This window comes from Bufo gargarizans, chromosome 7, assembly GCF_014858855.1.
Source record: "Bufo gargarizans isolate SCDJY-AF-19 chromosome 7, ASM1485885v1, whole genome shotgun sequence".
NCBI lineage: Eukaryota > Metazoa > Chordata > Amphibia > Anura > Bufonidae > Bufo > Bufo gargarizans.
In genome coordinates this window covers 169,343,005-169,367,567 of record NC_058086.1, presented here as the reverse complement: position 1 = coordinate 169,367,567, position 24,563 = coordinate 169,343,005, and the positions used below count along the sequence as shown (strand labels likewise).

At 45.9% G+C, this 24,563-nt stretch overlaps 1 protein-coding gene across 1 annotated transcript in view; it reads right to left on the bottom strand.

Moving 5' to 3' along the window:
• Positions 1–440: 440 nt before the first annotated feature.
• LOC122944222 (protein SSUH2 homolog) overlaps positions 441–24,563 on the bottom strand; it is a 30,043-nt gene continuing 5,920 nt past the window's right edge. The window contains exons 2-14 of the mRNA XM_044302449.1: positions 23,128–23,273; positions 11,180–11,247; positions 10,441–10,599; positions 9,813–9,891; positions 9,257–9,386; positions 9,091–9,151; positions 8,820–8,944; positions 8,673–8,735; positions 5,171–5,250; positions 4,268–4,360; positions 2,468–2,573; positions 2,260–2,367; positions 441–1,284 (exon numbers count right to left, since the gene is read on the bottom strand). Coding sequence (XP_044158384.1) covers positions 1,144–1,284; positions 2,260–2,367; positions 2,468–2,573; positions 4,268–4,360; positions 5,171–5,250; positions 8,673–8,735; positions 8,820–8,944; positions 9,091–9,151; positions 9,257–9,386; positions 9,813–9,891; positions 10,441–10,599; positions 11,180–11,247; positions 23,128–23,273 — 1,359 coding nt within the window. The 3' untranslated portion in view covers positions 441–1,143. The remainder of the gene's footprint in view (positions 1,285–2,259; positions 2,368–2,467; positions 2,574–4,267; positions 4,361–5,170; positions 5,251–8,672; positions 8,736–8,819; positions 8,945–9,090; positions 9,152–9,256; positions 9,387–9,812; positions 9,892–10,440; positions 10,600–11,179; positions 11,248–23,127; positions 23,274–24,563) is intronic.

Below are 24,563 nucleotides of genomic sequence, written 5' to 3'. Positions count from 1 at the left end.
GAGCTCCCTCTAGCGGTGGCTGTATAATCTGTATGTAGTGAGCTCCCTCTAGTGGTGGCTGTATAATCTGTATGTAGTGAGCTCCCTCTAGTGGTGGCTGTATAATCTGTATGTAGTGAGCTTCCTCTAGCAGTGGCTGTATAATCTGTATGAAGTGAGCTCCCTCTAGTGGTGGCTGTATAATCTGTATGTAGTAAACTTCCCCTAGTGGTGGATGTATAACCGTATGTGCACAGAGCTCCCCTAGTGGTGACTGCAGGCAGACAGAATTTCATCATGTAACCTGTTCACAGGTTGTGTGCAGTTTTGCAACCCTGCGTCATACACTTTAGCACCAGGCACAACCATTAAGGTGTGGAAGGAGGTAGACATATCAATAAGAGAATAATTGTGGCCATTTTGATACCCCCCGCGCCCCCTTCCCAACTCAAACACACTGATTAAAAAATGAAGTTTATTGCAACAGAGTTTTTCTTAAAGTAATAATGAAGCACATAAAATGTTACATTTCCAGTCCCATATAGTCCTATAATATATTTCCCGCAGATGTGTCCAGTGATAACTATAGACAATCCATTTAAATTAAAAGGCACTTTCAACCTCAAAATTAAAAGCTAAAAAATCTCCAGCAAATCTAAAATTCTTGTGTCTCATTATGTGCGGTGGGTAAAAATTATATCCTGCCGTCTCTGGTTCTGGAAAAGTTTGGTAACAACCAATATGGCCGCCATTAAAAGTAATGTTGACACTGGATTATTCCTCTGTTTGATTCAGGCGAGACGTGTGACCGTCAATATGGCAGCTCCCGTGCGAGTTGCTGCTCAGCTTTTCCAGACAAACCGCAGGAAAGGGGTAAAGGGGTGAGACAACCAATGTAAGACCTGCTGGAGGATGAATTAAGGATTTATATTTACTGGGGATCTGTTTTATTTATTTTTTTAAAGGAGAACCGAATAAACTGGAACAAAAACAAAAAACAAAACAGAAGTTATAATCCACAATGTGCACAAGACACTACATACAGCGACATCTCCAGCTTCCACTAACAGAGGCCAGGATACATAGGAGGTGATTACAGTCTACATGCTGCCTCTCTTCATTAGGAGAAAATATAAAAAAGTAGTAAAAAGTAAAAGTTCCCGATCACAGGATGACGCAGCAACAAGTGGAAGGATAGTCCTTAGTCTGCACTTTATTCTCCCGTCCGTACACAAAGTAACTGCAATTTTTACCCTTCCAGCTGTACTCAACCTTAGTGAGCGGAAGCCACTCAATGGACTGTCTCTGAGGAGAGAAAACACAAAATGTTATACAAGACCAGCGAAAGGACCACATAATAGCAGTATTATAGTAGTTATATTCCTGTACATAGGAGCAGTATTATAGTAGTTATATTCTTGTACATAGGAGCAGTATTATAGTAGTTATATTCTTGTACATAGGAGCAGTATTATAGTAGTTATATTCTTGCACATAGGGGGCAGTATTATAGTAGTTATATTCTTGCACATAGGGGGCAGTATTATAGTAGTTATATTCTTGTACATAGGAGCAGTATTATCGTAGTTATATTCTTGCACATAGGGAGCAGTAATATAGTGGTTATATTCTTGTACATAGGAGCAGTATTATAGTAGTTATATTCTTGTACATAGGAGGCAGTATTATAGTAGTTATATTCTTGTACATAGGAGGCAGTATTATAGTAGTTATATTCTTGTACATAGGAGGCAGTATTATAGTAGTTATATTCTTGTACATAGGAGGCAGTATTATAGTAGTTATATTCTTGTACATAGGAGGCAGTATTATAGTAGTTATATTCTTGTACATAGGAGGCAGTATTATAGTAGGTATATTCTTGTACATAGGAGGCAGTATTATAGTAGTTATATTCTTGTACATAGGAGGCAGTATTATAGTAGTTATATTCTTGTACATAGGAGGCAGTATTATAGTAGTTATATTCTTGTACATAGGAGGCAGTATTATAGTAGGTATATTCTTGTACATAGGAGGCAGTATTATAGTAGTTATATTCTTGTACATAGGAGGCAGTATTATAGTAGTTATATTCTTGTACATAGGAGGCAGTATTATAGTAGTTATATTCTTGTACATAGGGGCAGTATTATAGCAGTTATATTCTTGTACAGAGGAGCAGTATTATAGTACATGCTGTACACAACCTGATATTTAGCTCTTCCACATATGACTGTGAATTGATCCAATTCCTTACTCGGACTGACCAGTACTTACCTGCTTCAGGATTCGAGCTGTGGACATGTACTCGGAGTAATGCTGCTGGACCGCGGTTTGTGAGGCCTGGTTTATGGACGGCTCAGGGAAATTCATGATGGGAGGTACCTATGGAGAAGACACAGATGTAAAGATGAATGTTGGTTCTGTATTAGTGAAGGGTCGGTGCGCCTCAGAGCAGCAGTTCTCAGATATATTGGTGTCTCACCAGGAACTGCTCATCCGTATACATCTTCTCTCCCGTCACCTTCTTGAAGAGGTCTGTCGGGAATTCCGAGTGGTGATCGGGGATGAACTCGTATACATTATTCTTCCTATAAATACAATGAAAATCCATAGTGAAACCAGCGCTGCAACCACAGGTCTGGTGGTAAAGGGACACTGCGCCGATCTCCATTTGGTGTTTAATTACAGTCGAGTCCCATATTATGGCCACCAGCTGATCTCCAGACTAACCACCGTGTGCCTCACGGACAGCAGCTAGACGGGCCCGGAGTGACTCCATAAGGTCCTGGTCGGTTGTGACAGGTATCTGGAGCCATGCTGACCGCAGTGCATCCCACAGCTGCCGGAGGGGGCGTAGGGGGGAAACAGAGCGGACATGACCTGCAAGGGGGTCCCACAGATAATCAACTGGGTTCAAGTCTGGTTAATTAGGGGCAGGGTAGTACTTGGAAGTCTTGGTCAGGCTCATCCAACCAACGTCAGACATTTCTCTTCGTGTGACGGGTCGCATTGTCTTGCTGGAAGATGCCATCCGCCCCATGGGATACAATCAGCATGTATGGGTGTACGAGATCTGCAAGGATGGATTCATCGGCTGAGAGCGCCTTCCACATGGCTGAGTGGCCCAGAGAATGCCAGGAAAACCTCCCCCCGACCATAACGCTGCCCCCACCAGCCTGTGTTCTTCCAGCAATGGCTGCGGGGTGTTCCCTTTCTGATGTTTCTCTCCTGACATGCCAGATACACGCCAGACATTTTCACCACAACAGCAGAGAACAGTTCACACTGCGCAGGTTCATAAATACCGCCACCCGGGGCCCGAAAGCCAATAATCATCCCTTCCTGCATCTCCGATAAATCACCTCTTTCGCCCATGACAGCAATGAGGGATATGTGTGCAGAAAGCCCACCGCACCTTATGTAGCCACCGAGCCAGCCCACCACACCTTATGTAGCCACCGAGCCAGCCCACCACACCTTATGTACCCACCACACCTTATGTACCCACCGAGCCAGCCCACCACACCTTATATAGCCACCGAGCCAGCCCACCACACCTTATGTACCCACCGAGCCAGCCCACCACACCTTATGTACCCACCGAGCCAGCCCACCACACCTTATGTACCCACCGAGCCAGCCCACCACACCTTATGTAGCCACCGAGCCAGCCCACCACACCTTATGTAGCCACCGAGCCAGCCCACCACACCTTATTTAGCCACCGAGCCAGCCCACCACACCTTATGTAGCCACAGAGCCAGCCCACCACACCTTATGTAGCCACCGAGCCAGTCCACCACACCTTATATAGCCACCGAGCCAGCCCACCACACCTTATGTACCCACCGAGCCAGCCCACCACACCTTATGTACCCACCGAGCCAGCCCACCGCACCTTATGTACCCACCGAGCCAGCCCACCACACCTTATGTAGCCACCGAGCCAGCCCACCACACCTTATGTAGCCACCGAGCCAGCCCACCACACCTTATGTAGCCACCGAGCCAGCCCACCACACCTTATGTAGCCACCGAGCCAGCCCACCACATGGCTGCAGACAACAAAAGTAGGAAGTGGTCAGAATAATGGGACTGTGTAAATGAATCTATTGGTCACTGCCATCAGCCGTGTCGGACTGGGTAGAGACTGTAGAGATATTGTCCCCTGGTATCAGCCATTTCAGGTTACAAGAGGCAAATGTGATTTATCATCAGTCGCTCCTTTTATAATGCAGCCCCCCACTTTAGGGGTAGTGGTCCTTTAGCGTCATGTCCTCACCAGGTCACTGTCAGCTCGATGTAGGTCATCACTTGGCCCTTTCCATTGCAGCCTGGACAGGTCTGGACATTGGTCTGGTTGCAGGTCTTGCATCTATAAATTAATAAAAATATGAAAAGTGAATATATGATAATCTGATGCTGACCCCAAGGTCCTTCAAGGGGTATTCTCATCTGAGGCAATGAGGGCATATCGCTAGGATACACTCCCATTGTCCGATAGGTGAAATAAAGAACAGAGCGGGGAAACTGGTGGCCGGAGGACTCCGGTCTGGCACCATCAAGCGATCTCCCCATAGCAATGAATTGTGCTATGACCGGCCTCGGCTCCCAAACACTTCTACGGGTCCGACAAATGGCCAAGCCAGCGGCTGTGCATGCGCAGCGTGCCCTCCACTACTTTCGGGGCTCCGTAGCGATATGCCCCCGTTGTCTGAGATGAGCAGTGAAGTGGGCCATACAGGCACAGCAGTCTGATCACAGATTCGGGGTAATGGGGGTAGCAAGATTTTATTTTGAAACGCATGGTGTGAACTGCAAAATCTGTAGGAGGAGGAATCTCCCAAAACATGTTGCAAACTGTAGCAGCAAAGGAATGAGGAACCCCTTATATCTACTGATCTTTTGACCACCTTTCTGACCTCACGTTTCCCCTTCTCTTAATTCTGGGTCTTCTAAAAGAACTTTAATATGGGTTCTAAGGAGGAAGACAACCATGCAAGGTTCCTGGGGAGACCAACATCCCATAAATGTCAGCATTTTTACTGAATAGTATCCAATAGTCGGAAAAACCCACTAATCTGGAATGTTAGTTTTTTAAACATCCAGCCAGAGATGTGCTCTGGACCTGGTGCGGCATTGGCAAGAAGAATCCCCCCCTGTTCCCCTCGCCGGAGATACGTACCCTACAGATCCAGACCCTCCGCACTCCGTACACTCCGCCCCTGCACGATTCCCAGATCCATTACAGTCATCACATTTCATCTAAAAGCAATGGAAATGCATTATATATATTAGTTAACCCTTTCATGACCAAGGGTCATTGATGCCCCAGTGTCCAGGTCAAAATTTACAAATCTGACATGCGTCACTTTATGTGGTAATGGCTTTGGAACACTTATTTATCCAAGTCACTCAGATTGTATTTCATGATAGGCATAAATGTGAGTCAATATATTTCACCTTTATTTATGAAAAAAATATATATATTTTGTATACAAAAAAATTTAGAAAAATTTTCAAAATCTCAATTTCTCTGCTTCTAAAACCGAAAGTCATACCTAATAAAATATTTATTACTTAACATTCCCCATATGGATACTTTATGTTGGCATCATTTTGGAAATGTCATTTTATTTTTTTAGGACGTTAAGGCTTAGGCTACTTTCACACTTGCGTTCGGAGCGGATCCGTCTGGTGTCTGCACAGACGGATCCGCACCTATAATGCAAATGCTTAGATCCGTTCAGAACGGACCCGTTTGCATTACCATGAACAAAAAAAAAAAAAAATTTTTTTTTTGTTCATGATAGTGCAAACGGATCCGTTTTGACTTTACATTGAAAGTCAATGGGGGACGGATCAGTTTGAAAATTGAGCCATACTGTGTCATATTCAAACGGATCCGTCCCCATTGACTTACATTGTAAGTCTGGACGGATCCGTTTGCCTCCGCATGGCCAGGCGGACATCCGAACGATGCAAGCAGTGTTCGGGTGTCCGCCTGCTGAGCGGAGGACAAACGCTGCCAGACTGATGCATTCTGAGCGGATCCGCATCCACTCAGAATGTATTAGGGCAGTACGGATGCGTTCGGGGCCGCTTGTCAGAGCCTTCAAACGGAACTCATAAGCGGAGCCCCGAACGCTAGTGTGAAAGTAGCCTTAGAACTTTAGAAGCAATTCTTAAAAAATTTTAAGAAAAATTTCAAAAACCCACTTTTTAAAGGACCAGTTCAGGTCTGAAGTCACTTTGTGGGGCTTACACAGTGGGAACCCCCCATAAACAACCCCATTGTAGAAACTATGCCCCTCAAGTTACTCAAAACTGATTTTACAAACTTTGTTAACTTTGTTAAAGGAAAATGGAGATTACATTTCTAAATTTCACTTTTTGGGCAGATTTTCCATTTTATTACATTTTTTTCTTTAACACATTGAGGGTTAACAGCCAAACAAAACTCAATATTTATTACCCCGATTCCGCGGCTTACATCAGTTTACGACCACATCTGGGGTGTTTCTGTAAGGGCGCATGGCAGGGCGCAGAAGAAAAGGAGCGCCGTGTGGTTTTTGGAAGGCAGATTTTGCTGGACTGGTTTTAGATGCCATGTCCCATTTAAAGCCCCCCTGATGCACCCATACAGGAGAAACTCCCAAAAAGGGACCCTATTTTGGAAACTAGGGGATAAGGTGCCAGTTTTATTGGTACTAATTTGGGGTACATATGATTTTTAATTGCTCTAAATTTCGTTTTTTGTGAGGCAAGGTAACATTAATAGCATTTACGAAACCAAACAAATGATGTTTTAGTGTCTTCCATAGTCTGAGAGTCATAGCTTTTTTATTTTTTGGGCGATTGTCTTAAATAGAGTATAATTTTTTGCGGGATGAGGTTTCGGTTTGATTGGTACTATTTTGGGGGTCATAAGCCTTTTTGATTGCTTGATGTTCCACTTTGTGATGTAAGGTGACAAAAATGGCTTTTTTGTCAGTTTTTTATTGTTTTTGTTTTTTACGGTGTTCACCTGAGGAGTTAAGGTCATGTGATATTTTTATCGAGCAGGTTATTACAGATGCGGCGATACCTAATATGTACACTTTTTTTACTTTAACACAATAGCATATTTATGTTTTAGTGTCTCAATGTTCTAAGAACTATATTTTTTTTTCGATTTTCTTATGTAGGGTCTCATTTTTTGCGGGATGAGGTGACTTATCGGTACCATTTTGTTTGATATATACCTTTTTGATCGCTTGGTGTTGCATTTTTTGTGATGTAAAGTGACAAAATAGCATTTTTGTTTTTACACAATTTTTTTTATTTCTATGGTGTTTATTGGACAGGGGTCTATCATGTGATACATTTATAGAGACTGTCATTACGGATGCGGCGATACCCAATATGTGTAGTTTTATTTTTTTTTAGTTTTTTTTTAGCAAAAGGCAATTTTTTTATTTACATTTTTAATTTTTTTACTTTTATTATTTTCACTTTTTTTTTTTTTATCAAGTCCCTCTTGGATCTTTAAGATCCAGTGGGGCTGATGGCTGTACTATACTTTGCAATGCTCTTGCATTATATAATACTATCAGATGTCCTGTAGGTGGCAACACCAGGACGCTTTGCAACGCATCCAGTTGCAATGGCAATCATCGGGCGCTGCCATCGCAGCGCGGCAGCCCCGATGGTTGAGAGAGTGAGATCCCTCCCTCTATTAACCCCATGGATGCCGCGGCATCTAAGGGGTTATACCAGAGTGTCAGCATAGAGCCGACACTTGCTGCTGATGGCAGCGGCTCAGGAACAGAGCCACCGCCATCACACACAGCAGGGGGACTGCACCGCATCGGGGGCAAAGGGCAGGGGGCAGTGCTGGAAAGGGGGAGGGGGAAGTACAGCCAGCATTGAGGGGCAAGAGCAAATGGGGGCAGAGTAAATGTATGGGGCGGGGAGGGGGCCAACCGCATCAGGGGCAGGCTGCATGAATATGGATGGGGCCGGGGGGGGGGGAACTGCATCAGAGGCAGGCGGGGACAGGAGGCGCACAGGAAGGGGGTACAGATCGGGGGGCACGAGGACACATTACCTGATTTCAGGCTCTGATCTGCAGAGCGCAGGTCAGAGCCTGGAACAGGCATTTTTTTTACCGCCGCGATCCGATTGGTTAGTCTGCACAGACTAACCAATCGGATCGATTGTCGGCAAGGGACCACGTTGCTCATATGTTTTAATTCAGCATAGCCTCTAGCAAAGCAATAGCAAGTCAATCCCACAACAAGTAAATGATACATTGTACCTACAAACTATACTGGCAGCGCGCAGCCAGTAACAGTAACAATGTTACATTCCTAGCTAGGATACTAGAGCAGGAGCCGCAATAACATTTAGAAGTGCAGGCTGAGACTAGCTGGCAATTGTAAAAGCACCCTCTAGAAATATATTAGATAGATTAATTTAATAAAAGTTATGTTTTAGTAATAAGTAGGTGCAGGATTAAGAGGTGTAATTTAGTCCATGGGACATTAGTAGGTTTGATTTATTCCGTAAAACACCGCATCCCGACACCATAAGGGAAAACTAAGAAGTTATTAACCTTTATTTCTGGCACCCACTAACACACAATACTGTCACAAGAACAGTGCGCCCCCTGCTGGCAGCTTGCGCTACTACAGCCACACACTCACCCGGCTATTTCCATTACATTTCTGGCAGATGATCTTTCCTTTTCCGTTGCACTCTTGGCAGGACTGTAACACAAGATGTGAAGATTAGCTCCAGCGCTCCTTACTGGAATGGATCCATTGGATTGACAGGGCCGACATAGTTCTCACCTTCTTGGAAGTTGTAAAAGGAATGGGCATTTTTTTGGTTTCATCATGGAAGAGAGTTGGAGGAGTCACTTGGATATCCCAGGGTTGAGGGGCATTGCCTTTGTCAGGACCGTCAAGGGCCCCCGCTGCATTGAAAAATCTCATTAGGAGGTTACATCCAATATGTCTGCCATTATAAATAAGCAATGTACTGTCACCCAGCTTTTCTGAGCTTAGGGATAGTAAAGTATCAGGGTATTACATCTCTGGTATTGTGGCTTACGGCACTTACCCGGCAGAGGTTTAGTGACCCATTCACATAACCGCGACTCTGTAAATGTTTCCAGCCGAAACTAGAACAAAAGAAGAAGAAAAAAAAAAAAGTTAGAGGGAACAACTATGTATAAGAATTGTATAATTACAGCAATACAGCAGGAAGCATAGGGGGCAGCACTGACCCGATAGGTGTTGTATGGCCTGAGCTGAGTAATTGTCATCTCTTCTGCTGGGGATGACCCATAACAACACTGACCGTTGGCATAGTCCAGCAGGGCCTGCTTCGCCGTCTCTTGATTGATAGACGGAATTCTGCAGGGAGATAAGGTTGTAAGAGGGTGCAATAGTTCAAGGGGGCAGAAATCTACATTGGGTTCATATGTTACATTTCCCCCCCACTTTTGCCGAGATGTTAGAGAGGGGAGGATTAAGGCTAGTCTGGGCTGGCTGCATAGGATCCCCATATGGGAAACCCCTATGGACCACCTGCGCTGAAGCCTACCTGCTCAGGCCACCCATGGGGTGCCATGTTAGTCCGTTCCCTATACCAGTGTTTCCCAACCAGTGTGCCTCCAGGTGTTGCAAGACTACAACTCCCAGCATGCCTGGACAGCCTTTGGCTGTGCGGGCATGCTGGGAGTTGTAGTTTTGCAACAGCTGTAGGCACACTGGTTGGGAAACACTGCCCTATACCTTCTACATAAACGAGTGATACAATGTTAGAAAGCAGCCACGTACAACCAGTCGTTGTTTGTAGGAGCGGGTATATTGCCAGGTGCTGGTCCAAAAGGTGGTGGGGGAGGTAGAAATCTACCATCTGGAAATGAAACAAAAAGGATCATGTCAGAATTATACCAGGCAACGGACAGTCAGTAAAAAACTGGTCCTTACCGGACGTAGCAGAGCTGTATTGTTGAATTTACTTACAATATATACAGGCTGCATCATTAGAAGGACTTATTTTTATTTTTTCCACCATTTTCAAGATTGCTGAATCCATGGGTTAAAAACCTGCGCATTCCTAATCCTTCTCACAGCTGAGGGTTTGCTGCTACTACTACTGTATTCACATGTGGTCACCAGACTGAATGTAATCTATTGTCCAGGCAGTATGCCTCACAGCATTTACTAGTCTGGATACAATTGTAACAAATCCTCAGCTGTGAGAAGTATTAGGTATGTACGGTTTTTAGCATCTGAATGTCAACAACCGAGACAGCAGAGATCTTGAAAATGATGAGAAATTAACACACACAGTATTATAGGAAGAGGCAAACATTTTCAACTATATAAGAAATGGATACAAACATACGGTATGTACAAAACGCTACAAGATAAACGCAATGAAATTAATGAGATCACTCACCGTTGCCATCACCAGACATCCCTTCATAGCCGGGAATGCCAGCAAACTGGGGATAGGGCGCCACCTGAGGGGCAAGGGCGCTTGTGTTCACAGAGGGGTAATAGCCCGGAGTCACAGCGGCGTTCATAGGAGGCGGGTAGGGGAGCCCTGGCGCCATTGCTGGATTAATTTGGGAAAAACAAAAACATATTAAGGTTTGAATCTGAACTCATTTTATACATCACCTGTAATTTAACTATATGATCCCATCTTAAAGGGCGTGTATACTTTTGATGACTTTTTTGCCTCAATGTATCCAAAATGAAAATATTGGGCAACTTTCAACATAAGTGATTATGTACGGCTCTAAGGCAGATAAGTGTCCGTCACACCGAGTCCGCAGCGCAGCTCCCGTCCTGACCTCCCAGCACTGACGAGGGACACATAGAATTATATTTATTTATGATGCTGTTTAACCCTTGCAGTCCTGGAATGTATTAGATGACACTAACAGCATTATGTCAGTGTCATCAATACATTCCAGAACTGTAAGGGTTACATAGCATCAATCACTATAATGCTGTGTGTCCCAGTCAGTGCTGGGAGGTCAGGACGGGAGCTGCGCTGCCGGACTCGCAGTGCGACACGCTCATCTGCAAGGGGCCTAACAACTTAAAGAGATCAAACTACACGACTCTGGATTGTATGAGTCCCATCATCCATGCTGAAAACACCCATCATGTCACCTTCAAGGAGTTACCTGGGTTCATGGGGTATCCTGGCTGCAGAAGGGGAGTAGCTGCTGACATATTCATGGTTTTGGATGAACTGGAAAAAAAAATAAAAAAAATTGTCACAAAATAAAATCTTTTTCCTCTAGGAAATCCACAGAAATGTGAAGCGTAAGATTATAATTGTCATTGGTCTCCGTTACCAACAGGGGGCGCATATATTGCAGAAGCAGCTGTAAAGCCTCGCAGTATTGATGCTGCACTACGACAACAGTGGCTACTGACCAGAAAGACTGCAGGGCTAGAAAAACACAGCTGTTTCTCCATGGACAGCGCCACACTGGTCCACAGGCTGTGTGTGGTATTGCATCTCGGCCACATTCATTTAATTTACAGTTGACACAACCTATGAGCAGACGTGACACTGTTCGCAGAAGAAAGCAGCCATGTTGGATATATATTATCTGGCTCCAGTGATATGAGCACTTATGGTGGATTAACCCAGCAGTAACCTCCTCTGCTGCACTGGAGGAACTGGTATATTAGGTTTGCACTTGCCAATTACACGCCCTCATCCTGTATTCATTGTCCTAGAAAGCAACAGAATTTGGTGGCTGTTTGCATAGAGGAGGGCGGGGGTTTACACACATCTTTCCTCTGCTTATTATGACTCCATTAAGGTTCCCCCAGAGACTCTTCCTATTCCTGCAGTGAACTTTACAAAGAGGGAGGAAAATGTGGTCAACCATGGGAAGCCTGAAAACACAGTCATTTGTACATGTCCAGTGCTATAGGGGCGAACTATAGGGGCTGCAGAGGCTGCACCTCCACCCAGGCCCTAAGGCAGCAGCAAGGATCCTCTACCACATAAGCATCAGTACCATATGTGGTCTCTGTCCCAGTACTAAATAGGATACACAAATGGCTAGGTTATACGTTTTGCATTGGGGCCTACGATATTTAGGTTAAACCTATAAGGAGCTATGAAAGGACATATAGACCTATGACCCTGCTCAGTGTACACAATTGTATAACGGCTGATGGCACCATGTGTTTACATGGGGTTTTCTCTACCTTTAGCCCCCACTAGGGGGAGCTCACTACATACAGATTATACAGCTACTGTATGTAGTGAGGTCCCCCTAGTGGTGGCTGTATAATCTGTATGTAGTGAGGTCCCCCTAGTGGTGGCTGTATAATCTGTATGTAGTGAGGTCCCCCTAGTGGTGGCTGTATAATCTGTATGTAGTGAGGTCCCCCTAGTGGTGGCTGTATAATCTGTATGTAGTGAGGTCCCCCTAGTGGTGGCTGTATAATCTGTATGTAGTGAGGTCCCCCTAGTGGTGGCTGTATAATCTGTATGTAGTGAGGTCCCCCTAGTGGTGGCTGTATAATCTGTATGTAGTGAGGTCCCCCTAGTGGTGGCTGTATAATCTGTATGTATTGAGCTCCCCCTAGTGGTGGCTGTATAATCTGTATGTATTGAGCTCCCTCTAGTGGTGGCTGTATAATCTGTATGTAGTGAGCTCCCTCTAGTGGTGGCTGTATATTCTGTATGTAGTGAGCTCCCTCTAGTGGTGGCTGTATAATCTGTATGTAGTGAGCTCCCTCTAGTGGTGCCTGTATAATCTGTATGTAGTGAGCTCCCTCTAGTGGTGGCTGTATAATCTGTATGTAGTGAGCTCCCCCTAGTGGTGGCTGTATAATCTGTATGTAGTGAGCTCCCTCTAGTGGTGGCTGTATAATCTGTATGTAGTGAGCTCCCTCTAGTGGTGGCTGTATAATCTGTATGTAGTGAGCTGTCTCTAGTGGTGAATTTTATCATAGACCTAAAATGGAAATATGAACATTAAATGTGATTCTGCTATCTCTCCACTGTCTGCAGATCCTAGCGCTGCTTTTATAACACATGCATGCATTATATACACTCTGTCTCCTTTCCTGTGTTGGTTCACATTTACAATACCCCAACCCGCAATCTGAACCTAAAGATCTTCTCCAGTAATGTTTACACAGTAATTATCTGAGGCTTAAAATCCCTTTCTCTCCCCTGCACATACCAGATTCCTGTAAATAGCAAAATGATTGAGCCAGACAGATGTACTGTGCAGGCCTGGTCAGGGAGATAATAGGTATAGCAGAGCTGGGTGTGCAATCATTAAAGCAACATTCTGGTTAAAACAAGTTATCCCTGTTCACAGAATGGGTGAGGACTATCAGATTGGTGAGGGTCCTACTGCCGAGACCCCATTGATCACGAGGACAGGGGCCCTATACCCAGAATTTACCTCCTCACAAAAACTGGTTAAATTATTAGATGCTGAAATGGCGTTAGACACTAATTTTTATTGAGACACTACAGAATAGCATCTCTTAGAAAACGCTCAGTTTACCCATAACAGATGTTAGACTTGCCGGCCTACAGTTTAAAAGCTCTGTTTTTTTTACCCCTTTTTGAATATTGCCACCACATTTGCTAAGCCAATCATGAGGAAAACGCTCCCTGTCAGTATAGAGTCCTTAAATATCATAAATCAGGGTCTGTCTATAATATAACTTAACTCTCTTAGGATACAGGGGTGTATGCCATCTGGATCCGGTGATTTGTCTATTTTAATCTTTTTATGATGCTGCTGCACTTCTTCCTGGGTCAGAGAGGCCACATTTAATGGAGAGTTTATTTTGCCACTCTACATTTGATTTTCCAGTGGACAAAAATGTAATGAACTCGCTCCCCCATCACTATTTTCAGGTTTAACCTTTTACCATTAATATAATTAAAGAACATGTTATGGTTAGTTCTCCGTCCCCAGCCTAGCTGTCTTTTACATATTCTATTTTTCTATTTTAAGTGTCTGTTTGTGGCAGTGCCAACCCTGGACTGACATCCCCTCATCTGCCAACCTTGTGTCAGATCAGGGCTAGCCTCCCTGGCACTCTTCCCTCACCTTCTATCTTTTATGCTGGTTTCACACCAGTGTTAGAGACCTCCCGCAGGCTGTTCTAGCAGCCTGGCGAAGTTCTCCGGATCCGGCATAGCTGGGAAGTCCTGCCTGCCCCCAAACCTCTGACTGTAATGGAAACTGGCAGGATAAAAGTCTCACGACACGTTTTTTTGCCTGACGGAATATATATGCTGGGGAGTGGCTGGCTCTCTGTTGGTTCCCATTGTGGGTCAATGTGGTCCAGTGGGACTATCCAGCTCTGCCAGATCCAGAGAACTCCAGCAGGCTGCTCTATTGGAGTAGCCTGCCAGGTGACTCTAGCTCAGTGATGGCTAACCTTGGCACTCCAGCTGTGGTGAAACTACGACTCCCAGCATGTTCCATTTATTTCTATAGAGTTCTGGGAGCAGCCAAACAAGGGGGGCATCTTGGGAATTGTAGTTTTACCACAGCTGGAGTGCCAAGGTTAGCCATCACTGCTCTAGCTGGTGTGAGAGTAGCCTTACTCACTTTCCTGTCCCTCCGTACCACCAGCTTTCCCTGCACCTTCTCCATAGAGTATCTCTTCAGTGAGCAGCAAACTCCTTTCCAATATTGTCAATGCGTCTCAACGCTGCAATTCGCTTATTTACATACAGGACCTGGGCTTTCAAATGTGCAATTGGCTCACATTTTGCACAGCAGTATGCACCCTCATACAGCGCCTCCAGGACCGCATACAAGATGTGCACTGGGCTGCACTGCCAATAAGAGAGCACATATTTGCTAACAGGGATCAAACCAGAACAAAATAAATAAATGGTAAATTATACAATGAAGAGGATAAACAAGTGAATAAACTCAGTTCCCACCTCTGAACCTTAAGTCACACACTGAACACTACCAAACTCGCTTTTTCAGTCTAACTATAACGGAGTTTCTCTCCATTCGAAGGCAGACAGCATTTTTTCCCTCTGGCAATTTACGTCTTCTTAATTAGCTAACCTCACCCCTAACCAGTCACCAGTGCAACACACCAGAGACTGAACTGCTGAGCAAACTAATGGAGCGCGTCTACTAACAGACTTGCGACTATTTCAGGTATAACCAGCAATGCAACAATATTTAGTCACATGGCCGGTTTTACGCAGTGTCTGCCAGTTGGGCATGACGGGGGCTGTGCCAGGGCCTGGACTCCAACCCCAGCAAACTTACTAACATTTAGGGTCATTTCACAAGAGCGTCTGACTTTGCTTGCAAAGATGCAAATTTTTCATGCGGATACTAACTAGACCAGTCTAAGTGAATATGAACCTGTCGTACTGAAAAACAACCACCAGAGGGCAGTCAAATAGCAATACGCCGAGTCCAATTAAATCAATGGCTGTGCGACAAAAAGAAAGGCAGGTGAATGAAATATGCCGCCAGTCTAATTTTAGAGGCAGAAACAGACAAGCTTGACAAATGATCATAAACTAGGTTAATCTAACTTTGAACCTCAACATACTCCCAACTACTATGTAATCAACAATGTATAAACTAATACCCTGGCCTAAAATACAAATTTTATTTATTTATTTTAAACACACACACTACTTTCCTAGCTCCCCGTGCCACTTCTGGTCCCCGCATGGCCACAGCTGCTTTTCCCCCCCATGCGCGGATGAAAATATCCTGTGTTGGGGGGAGGATGAGCCTCACTAGCGTCAACCACGATGCTAGGGAGACTCGTTCCTGTCACCGCCTGCCATTGGCTGCCTCCAACCCCCATTCCCCTAACACCAGATGTTTTCATCCGCGCATTGGGAGAAGCAGTAGTGGCCGTGCAGGTACCAGGAGCAGCGCAGGGAGCGTGGTAAGTAGAATTAGTGTGCCCAGGTATATGGGGGGGGGGGGGGGAGAGATTGGACATTTCCAACCTCGGATAACCCCTTCAATCTCAAATCATACTTCAGATGAAAACACATTTAAAAGCTTGCAAACTCGCTTTTTCACTTTGCATAAAAAGCAGTTTTTCGCCCCTCAACTGCAAACATTTTGCAGATTTTTTTTTCCTGTGGATTCCAAGGGTTGTAATTTTTTCCTTATCCCTAAGTTCACACCTGAGCGTTTTACAGCGCGTTCAAACGCGCTGTAAAACGCTCAACACATGAAAACCAATGCTTCCCTATGGGAATGGTTCTCACCTGGGCGTTTTACAGCGCGTACGATCGCGCTGTAAAACGCCCGACGCATAATCAAGTACTTGAGCTTTTTTGGGGCGTTTTGACGCGCGTTTGTGGCCATAGGACACTGCAGTCAATCACACAAACGCGCGTTTACTATTACAAAAAACGTGCATAAAAACGCGCGACAAAAATGCGCGTAAAACGCGTTTGAGAAACGCTCAGGTGTGAAAGCAGGGTATGTGTCAAGACAACACATTTCGGTCTGCTACATCTGCTTAACACAAAAATCAAAATGCAAAAAAGTGCCCCAACAGCCTCCAGCCTGGCACCCCCTAGATCAGTGGCGATATATGATGCCCGCTACCCTGTTCACAAGATCTCCTGAAGACCATAGGAAAGAGCTGTGCAAAATGCTGGAAATATGCTCCAGACCAGTCAATGACAGCAAGCGCAGGTGCTGTCTTGTCTCGAGCACTTATAGAGGCACATTTATCAGGCGCGTCCATTTTTGGCCATAAAATTAAACAGGCGTATTTCATCCGTCCGTCTTTCTTTTGCAGAGAATTTAATCAAAGTCGCACAGCAGTTGATGAATTAGACTCGGCGTATTGCTATTAGGGCTCACGCACACAACTGTATTTTGCAGTCCGCAAAAAATACGGATGATGTCCGTGTGCATTCCATATTTTGCGGAACGGAACAGCCGGACCCTAATAGAACAGTCCTATCCTTGTCCGTAATGCAGACAATAATAAGACTTGTTCTATTTTTTTGCGGAACGAACATGGAAAGCACAGTTATTTTTTTTATTTTTTTGGGTGACCCATTGAAATTGATGGTTCTGTATACAGTCCAAAAATAAATAAATAAATAAATGGAATGGACACGGAAAGAAAATACATTCATGTGCATCAACCCCTAGTCTGACCTCCGGTGGTTGTTTTTCAGTTACACAGGTTCTTATTCACTTAGACCAGGCATCCTCAAACTGCGGCCCTCCAGCTGTTGTAAAACTACAACTCCCACAATGCCCTGCTGTAGGCTGATACTTGTAGGCTGTTCAGGCATGCTGGGAGTTGTAGTTTTGCAACAGCTGGAGGGCCGCAGTTTGAGGATGCCTGACTTAGGCCTCATGCACACGACAGTTTTTTTTCACGGCCCGCAAAAACGGGGTCCGTGGGTCCGTGACCGTTTTTTCGTCCGTGGGTCTTCCTTGATTTTTGGAGGATCCACGGACATGAAAAAAAAGTCGTTTTGGCGTCCGCCTGGCCGTGCGGAGCCAAACGGATCCGTCCTGAATTACAATGCAAGTCAATAGGGACGGATCCGTTTGAAGTTGACACAATATGGTGCCATTTCAAACGGATCCGTCCCCATTGACTTTCAATGTAAAGTCTGGAGTTCTTTTATACCATCGGATTGGAGTTTTCTCCAATCCGATGGTATATTTTAACTTGAAGCGTCCCCATCACCATGGGAACGCCTCTATGTTAGAATATACTGTCGGATATGAGCTACATCGTGAAAATCAGATCCGACAGTATATTCTAACACAGAGGCGTTCCCATGGTGATGGGGACGCTTCAGGTTAGAATATACTGAAAAACTGTGTACATGACTGCCCCCTGCTGCCTGGCAGGTGCTGCCAGGCAGCAGGGGGCAGACCCCCCCCCCCCCCCTGTTTTTAAATCATTGGTGGCCAGTGCGGCCGCCCCCCCTCCCTCCCCTGTAGTTAACTCATTGGTGGCCAGTGCGGCCGCCCCCCCTCCCTCCCCTGTAGTTAACTCATTGGTGGCCAGTGCGGCCGCTCCCTCCCCTGTGCGGCCGCCCCCCCCTCCCCTGTGCGGCCGCCCCCCCCTCCCCTGTGCGGCCGCCCCCCCCCCCCTCCCTCCCCTGTGCGGCCGCCCCCCCCCCCTCCCTCCCCTGTAGTAAACTCGTTGGTGTCCAGTGGGCCCCCCCTCCCTCCCCTGTAGTTAACTCGTTGGTGGCCAGTGGGCCCCCCCTCCGTCCGCTATAGATAACTTATTGGTGTCCAGTGGGCCCCCCCTCCGTCCGCTATAGATAACTCATTGGTGTCCAGTGGGCCCCCCCTCCCTCCGCTGTAGATAACTCGTTGGTGGCCAGTGGGCCCTCTCCCCTCCCTCCCCCTCCTAATTAAAATCGCCCCCCTATCATTGGTGGCAGTGGTGAGTACCGATCGGAGTCCCAGTGTAATCGCTGGGGCTCCGATCGGTAACCATGGCAACCGGGACGCTACTGCAGTTCCGGTTGCCATGGTAGCTTAGCAATTTGTAGAAGCTTCATACTTACCTGAAGAGCTGCGATGTCTGTGACCGGCCGGGAGCTCCTCCTACTGGTAAGTGAAAGGTCTGTGCAGCGCATTGCTTATAGCACAGACCTGTCACTTACCAGTAGGAGGAGCTCCCGGCCGGTCACAGACATCGCTGCTCTTCAGGTAAGTATAAAGCTTCTACAAATTGCTAAGCTACCATGGCAACCGGGACTGCAGTAGCGTCCCGGTTGCCATGGTTACCGATCGGAGCCCCAGCGATTACACTGGGACTCCGATCGGTACTCACCACTGCCACCAATGATAGGGGGGCGATTTTAATTAGGAGGGGGTGGGAGGGGAGAGGGCCCACTGGACACCAATGAGTTATCTATAGCGGACGGAGGGGGGGCCCACTGGACACCAATGAGTTATCTATAGCGGACGGAGGGGGGGCCCACTGGACACCAATGAGTTATCTATAGCGGACGGAGGGGGGGCCCACTGGACACCAATTAGTTAACTACAGGGGAGGGAGGGGGGGCTGGCTACCAAGAAGTTAACTACAGGGGAGGGAGGGGGGGGGGGGGCGGCCGCACTGGCCACAAATGAGTTAAAAACAGGGGGGGGGGGGGGTCTGCCCCCTGCTGCCTGGCAGCACCTGCCAGGCAGCAGGGGGCAGTCATGTACACAGTTTTTCAGTATATTCTAACCTGAAGCGTCCCCATCACCATGGGAACGCCTCTGTGTTAGAATATACTGTCGGATCTGAGTTTTCGCGAAGTGAAAACTCACCTCTGAAAAAGCTTTTATGCAGACGGATCTTCGGATCCGTCTGTATGAAAGCAACCTACGGCCACGGATCACGGACACGGATGCCAATCTTGTGTGCATCCGTGTTCTTTCACGGACCCATTGACTTGAATGGGTCCGTGAACCGTTGTCCGTCAAAAAAATAGGACAGGTCATATTTTTTTGACGGACAGGATACACGGATCACGGCCTCGGCTGCAAAACGGTGCATTTTCCGATTTTTCCACGGACCCATTGAAAGTCAATGGGTCCGCGAAAAAAAAAACGGAACACGGCACAACGGCCACGGATGCACACAACGGTCGTGTGCATGAGGCCTTAGACTGAAAAAAAAAAAAAAAAAAAAAAAAAAAAAAAAGGAAACTGCGATTTAACGCAAAAAAAAAAAAAAGAACGTACAACAGCCCTGGGGTGGTGAACAAATTAGGCAGTTTTTATGACAAATTCGAGCACAAAAGAAGGTGCATATACATAAATACATCTGAAAAAAAGTTAGAAATCTGCATTAGCTTATTTATTCTCAAATCTGTTGAATTTACGTTTCGTTGTCTAAAAAATAAAAAAAAAAGTTGTCGAAAAAGGCACAAAAGCCTCAAACAGGCACAATTTCAGTAGTAAATGCGACAAAAATAAAATAAGACTGTCTAAAACAGGCGCAAACACTTTAGTAAATGTGCCCCATAGACGGCATGTAATTCCCGACACTGGTCATGCGCTGGAGCGCCAGCTATAAATACACAACCTTTACATGAAAGGCGATCAGATGACTGCAGTCCTAGGGAGCGGCCTCCAGTCCGGTCACATTTAGCTCTAATGGAGCATCAATATCCTCCATTCACCGATTACAATCACCTCTCCCTCTCACCCGGGATCAGCAACCTTCCGCACTCCAGCTGTTGTGAAACTACACACTTAGGCCTCATGCACCCGACCGTTGTTGTGTTCCGTTCCGCAAAATGGGGTTCCGTTGTTCCGTGATCCGTTTCTGTGTGTCTTCCTTTATTTTTGGATGATCACCAGACATGAAGGAAAGTAAAAAATAAATCTAAGACAGGTTTGCTATGCAAATGATAGGAAAAAAACGGACGTGGATGCGCGGACGACAATCTTGAACGGAACAGGAGGCCCATTATAGAAATGCCTATTCTTGTCCGCAAAACAGACAAGAATAGGACATGCCTTATAATTTTTGCAGGGCCACGGAACAGATCTTTTGTGGACCGATTGAAATGAATGGTTCCGTATACGGAATCAAAATATGGTCCGTATACGGAACGCAAAAAATGTTCATGTGCATTAGCCCTTAGGGCTCATGCACACAAACTTATTTTGTTTCCGTGTTCATTCCTTTTTTATTGCGTTTCCGGTTCTCAGCATGGCCATTTCACAAAAAAGATAGAACATGTCTTATTCTTCTCCGCAAAAAATAAATAAATACGGATGTCAACCATATTTTTGCGGATTGTAAAATACATGTGGCCGTGTGCATGAGCCTTGACTTAGCTGTTCTTGTAAGGCCTCACGCACACAGCCGTTGTTTTGATCCGCATCCGAGCCGCCGTTTTGGCGGCTCGGATGCAGACCCATTCAGTTCAATGGGGCCGCAAAAGATGCGGACAGCACTCTGTCTGCTGTCCTCATCCATTGCTCCGTTCCGTGGCCCCCCCAAAAAAAATATAGCATGTCCTATTCTTGTCCGTGCTTTCTGGACAAGAATAGGAATTTATATTGAAGGCTGTCAAATTGCGGAAGGCACACGGACGCCATCCGTGTTTTGCGGACCGCAAAACACACCACGGTCGTGTCCATGAGGCCTAACTCTGATAGAAGTGAAGGGAGGATCCTGGGAGTTGTAGCTTCTGAACAGCTGGAGGTTGCTGATCCCTGCACTACACTGTTCCCATGTGTCAGAGGGTCAAAGCACTGTTCAACCTGAGCCTCCTGGTCCATGAATAAAATGCAAAGACTGACACACAGGCATGGCAGCAGATTCTGTCTGGATGTAGGCATGTATTCTGCAGCAATGCATGTGAAGGTGCTGTGGATTTCGTGTTCATCATTGATGCATGTTCATACTGAAGGTAAACCCACATGGATTTCAACATCAACCCGTTGAAGAAATCCGAGTTTTAATTGAGAACTTCTGCTGCGCCTCCTCTTCAAGTTCTTCAAAATAGACAAACAAATGGGATCCAGAGGCTATAGACCTGTACAGATGCAATACTTCTCATAGCTGAGGATTTGTTACAATGTTCTGTGCACTAAATGCACCTGTAACTGGAGTGTCTCTCTGATTCTGATAATTTGCTACAATGTATCAGTGCAGATAAAATGTATCAGAGTGTTGCGAGAGAATTGATACAATGTAGCAGACTGTCAGCCATTAGCAATATCAGCAGTCATGTGACCAGACTTAATGGGACACATTTACTAAGAGCGGCTTTTTACGCTTCCCTCTGTGCTGCTGCTAGGTACGTCTAACGTATGGCAAGGCGTGCGCCAAGTCGCATCTGTGGCAGTCTGTGCACCTGGAGTAAAAACTAGTAGTTTTCAGCTTACATTTGCGCCTTTTCCCAGGCGTAAATGTAAGTATATATGTCCCAGTCCCTGACACGACCAACTGGTCCAGGCCTCCAGCCCAGAAACATTTACACTTGGAATAAGGCGGCAAAAAAAACGAGCAAAAGACTGGCATGAAAAGCCAATCTTAACCCCCATAAGGTGTCACAGAAGGTTAGGGCACAATCCACTGTAGGGGGGTAAGTACAGGGGATGCAGAGGAAGCAGCCGCACCCTGGTGCCTGAAGGGGCCCCCAGCTATGGCGTATGGTAGGGGCCCCTCACATTTGTTCTGCACCGCGTCCCTGACACATTTGAAAACCTTATGCAATCTCGTATCTTGCTCTGGACGCCACTTAACAAACCCCAGATTTTGTTGCAGAATTTTCCACGACTGAAAATCAGTTCCATTCATTTGAAGGGTGTGCCAAGCACATGGATCTCTGCAAGCCCCGTCCAGGTGAATGGAACAGAATCTGCAGAGCGTGAAGACGCCCCTAGACTCCAATCACAACCAGAGCTGCATGGAACAGAATGCTACCTCTATCACAGAAGCTTCTTTAACACATTATGCCCCATGCTGACAACGCCTGGAGACATTTACATCATTACAGAGGGGTAACTTGAAGATCCTGGACCACAAAGCAGCCCCTTCCCCACCATAGGATATACTGGTCTCTTCTTATGCAGCAGAGGGTCCATGTGCTGGGGCCCCACAGGGTGTGACCACCACCTCTGCACCCCCCATAGCTAGATGTTATAAACTACTCCCTATAGGGTTAGTTGCCCTTTAAAACCAAGAGTCCTTCCTGCTTCACAAACTACAGCTGCCCTGTATGAGGTTTTCCCATGCCAATCTGGCAGCAGCATTGCCCCCATCATAGAAGCAGTTCATCTACAATGAGGGGACATCATGCAGAGCATTTCAGTTGGAAACAACAATCTGCAGAGTGCAAAACCCACGTGGACTCAAAATGCATTTCCCCCACCCTGCAAAAAAACCCAGATATGTGAATGTCTCATTGAAAGAACAGGATTATAACATTATAAAAGTATTACAAAGCAACAGATGTAGCAGAGCTGCAGGGTTTCCTTAGTGCACTGCACAGCGATAACTCACTGAATTCACCTAATGCAGAAAGTCGGCTGCAGTCCCATGTAAAAACACAGATAATACTACATGATATCGCCTTGAATTTTGCCAAATGACAAACTGAGCACTGCTGCATCTGCTGAAACAGTACCTTGAAGATGGCCACCAGCCAAACGCTCCAAAGTCTGAGAAATGGGAGAGCCTTCCAGTAATGGTCCCTCTGCTGTAGGGACTGGGAGGGCTGCTCTTTCTCTGCAGGAATGTGAAGAGGTTCTGGGCTGGGGGCTGGGGCTGGGGCTGGGGGATGGGGGCGGGGTGTGGTAATCAATGCATTATACCAGGCATGGCCAACCTGCTGCTCTCTAGCTGTTGTAAAACTACAACTCCCACCATGCCCTCCTGTAGGCTGATAGCTGAAGGCAGTCTGTGCATGCTGGGAGTTGTAGTTTTGCAACAGCTGGAGAGCTGCCGGTTGGCCAGATTGGGTTGGGTCAGTACTGTGTAAATACTAATGTTTGAGACTCAGCTTTAGGGCTCGTTCACACCAAAGTTTTTTACATTCTGTATACGGAACCATTCATTTCAATGGGTCCGCATCCGTTGATCCGTTCCGTGACCCCGCAAAAATTATGAGACATGTCCTATTCTTGTCTGTTTTGCAGACAATAGGCATCTCTATAATGGGCCTCCTGTTCCGTTCCGCAAACTGCGGACCGCAGAAAACGGCGCGGTTGTGTGAACGAGCCCTTATGGATACAGAACATACTTATAGGCGCACAGAGAAAATTATATAAACTGATACAATTGCACCAATTTTTGCATAATTTGTTACATTCCCCATAATGGGGGTTATTTTTTATTGTGGTTCAAAACAGATTTTGTCTAATTTTTCCCTTTTTGGATAGACTCATTATTTTCACTACATTTACTATTAGGGCTGCATTTGTTTTAGACTCGTTCAACAGTTTCATGGTTTGGGGAATTTCGTGGGCGAGACAAGTTGTGCTGTTTTTTTTTTTTTCAGCCTGTGTACCTTGACGCGCCTTTTTTAAGAATGAATTTGTCAAAAAATTACTTCTACTCCACTCCAGGGGTGGCACAGTTCTGTACATCTGCAATATGTGGGGCCGCGCATGCAGCGGCTTTTGTCCGGCCGCCTCTCGGCATATCTGCCGTGCTATGGACGGATCTCCGGTCCCCGTTATAGCGAATGGGCCCGGGTGTACACTATAGTAGGGATATGGAAGGCTATTCCCCTGCCGGAAAAGATAAACGCCAGTGTGAAACGGGCCTATCATGTGCTGGGGCCACACAGCAACCGGAAAGTCACACAGCACTTGATGATTGTCAATGGTGCTGCAGCGCAACCTGCACGAAAAAATCCAGACCCGATGAATTCAGAATTCTATTCACAATCATTATTTGCCAGAGACAGGTTATGACGTCACAGTACAGGGATAATACACACAGTGATGTCACAGTACAGAGATAATAGACACAGTGATGTCACAGTACAGAGATAATACACACAGTGATGTCACAGTACAGGGATAATACACACAGTGATGTCACAGTACAGGGATAATA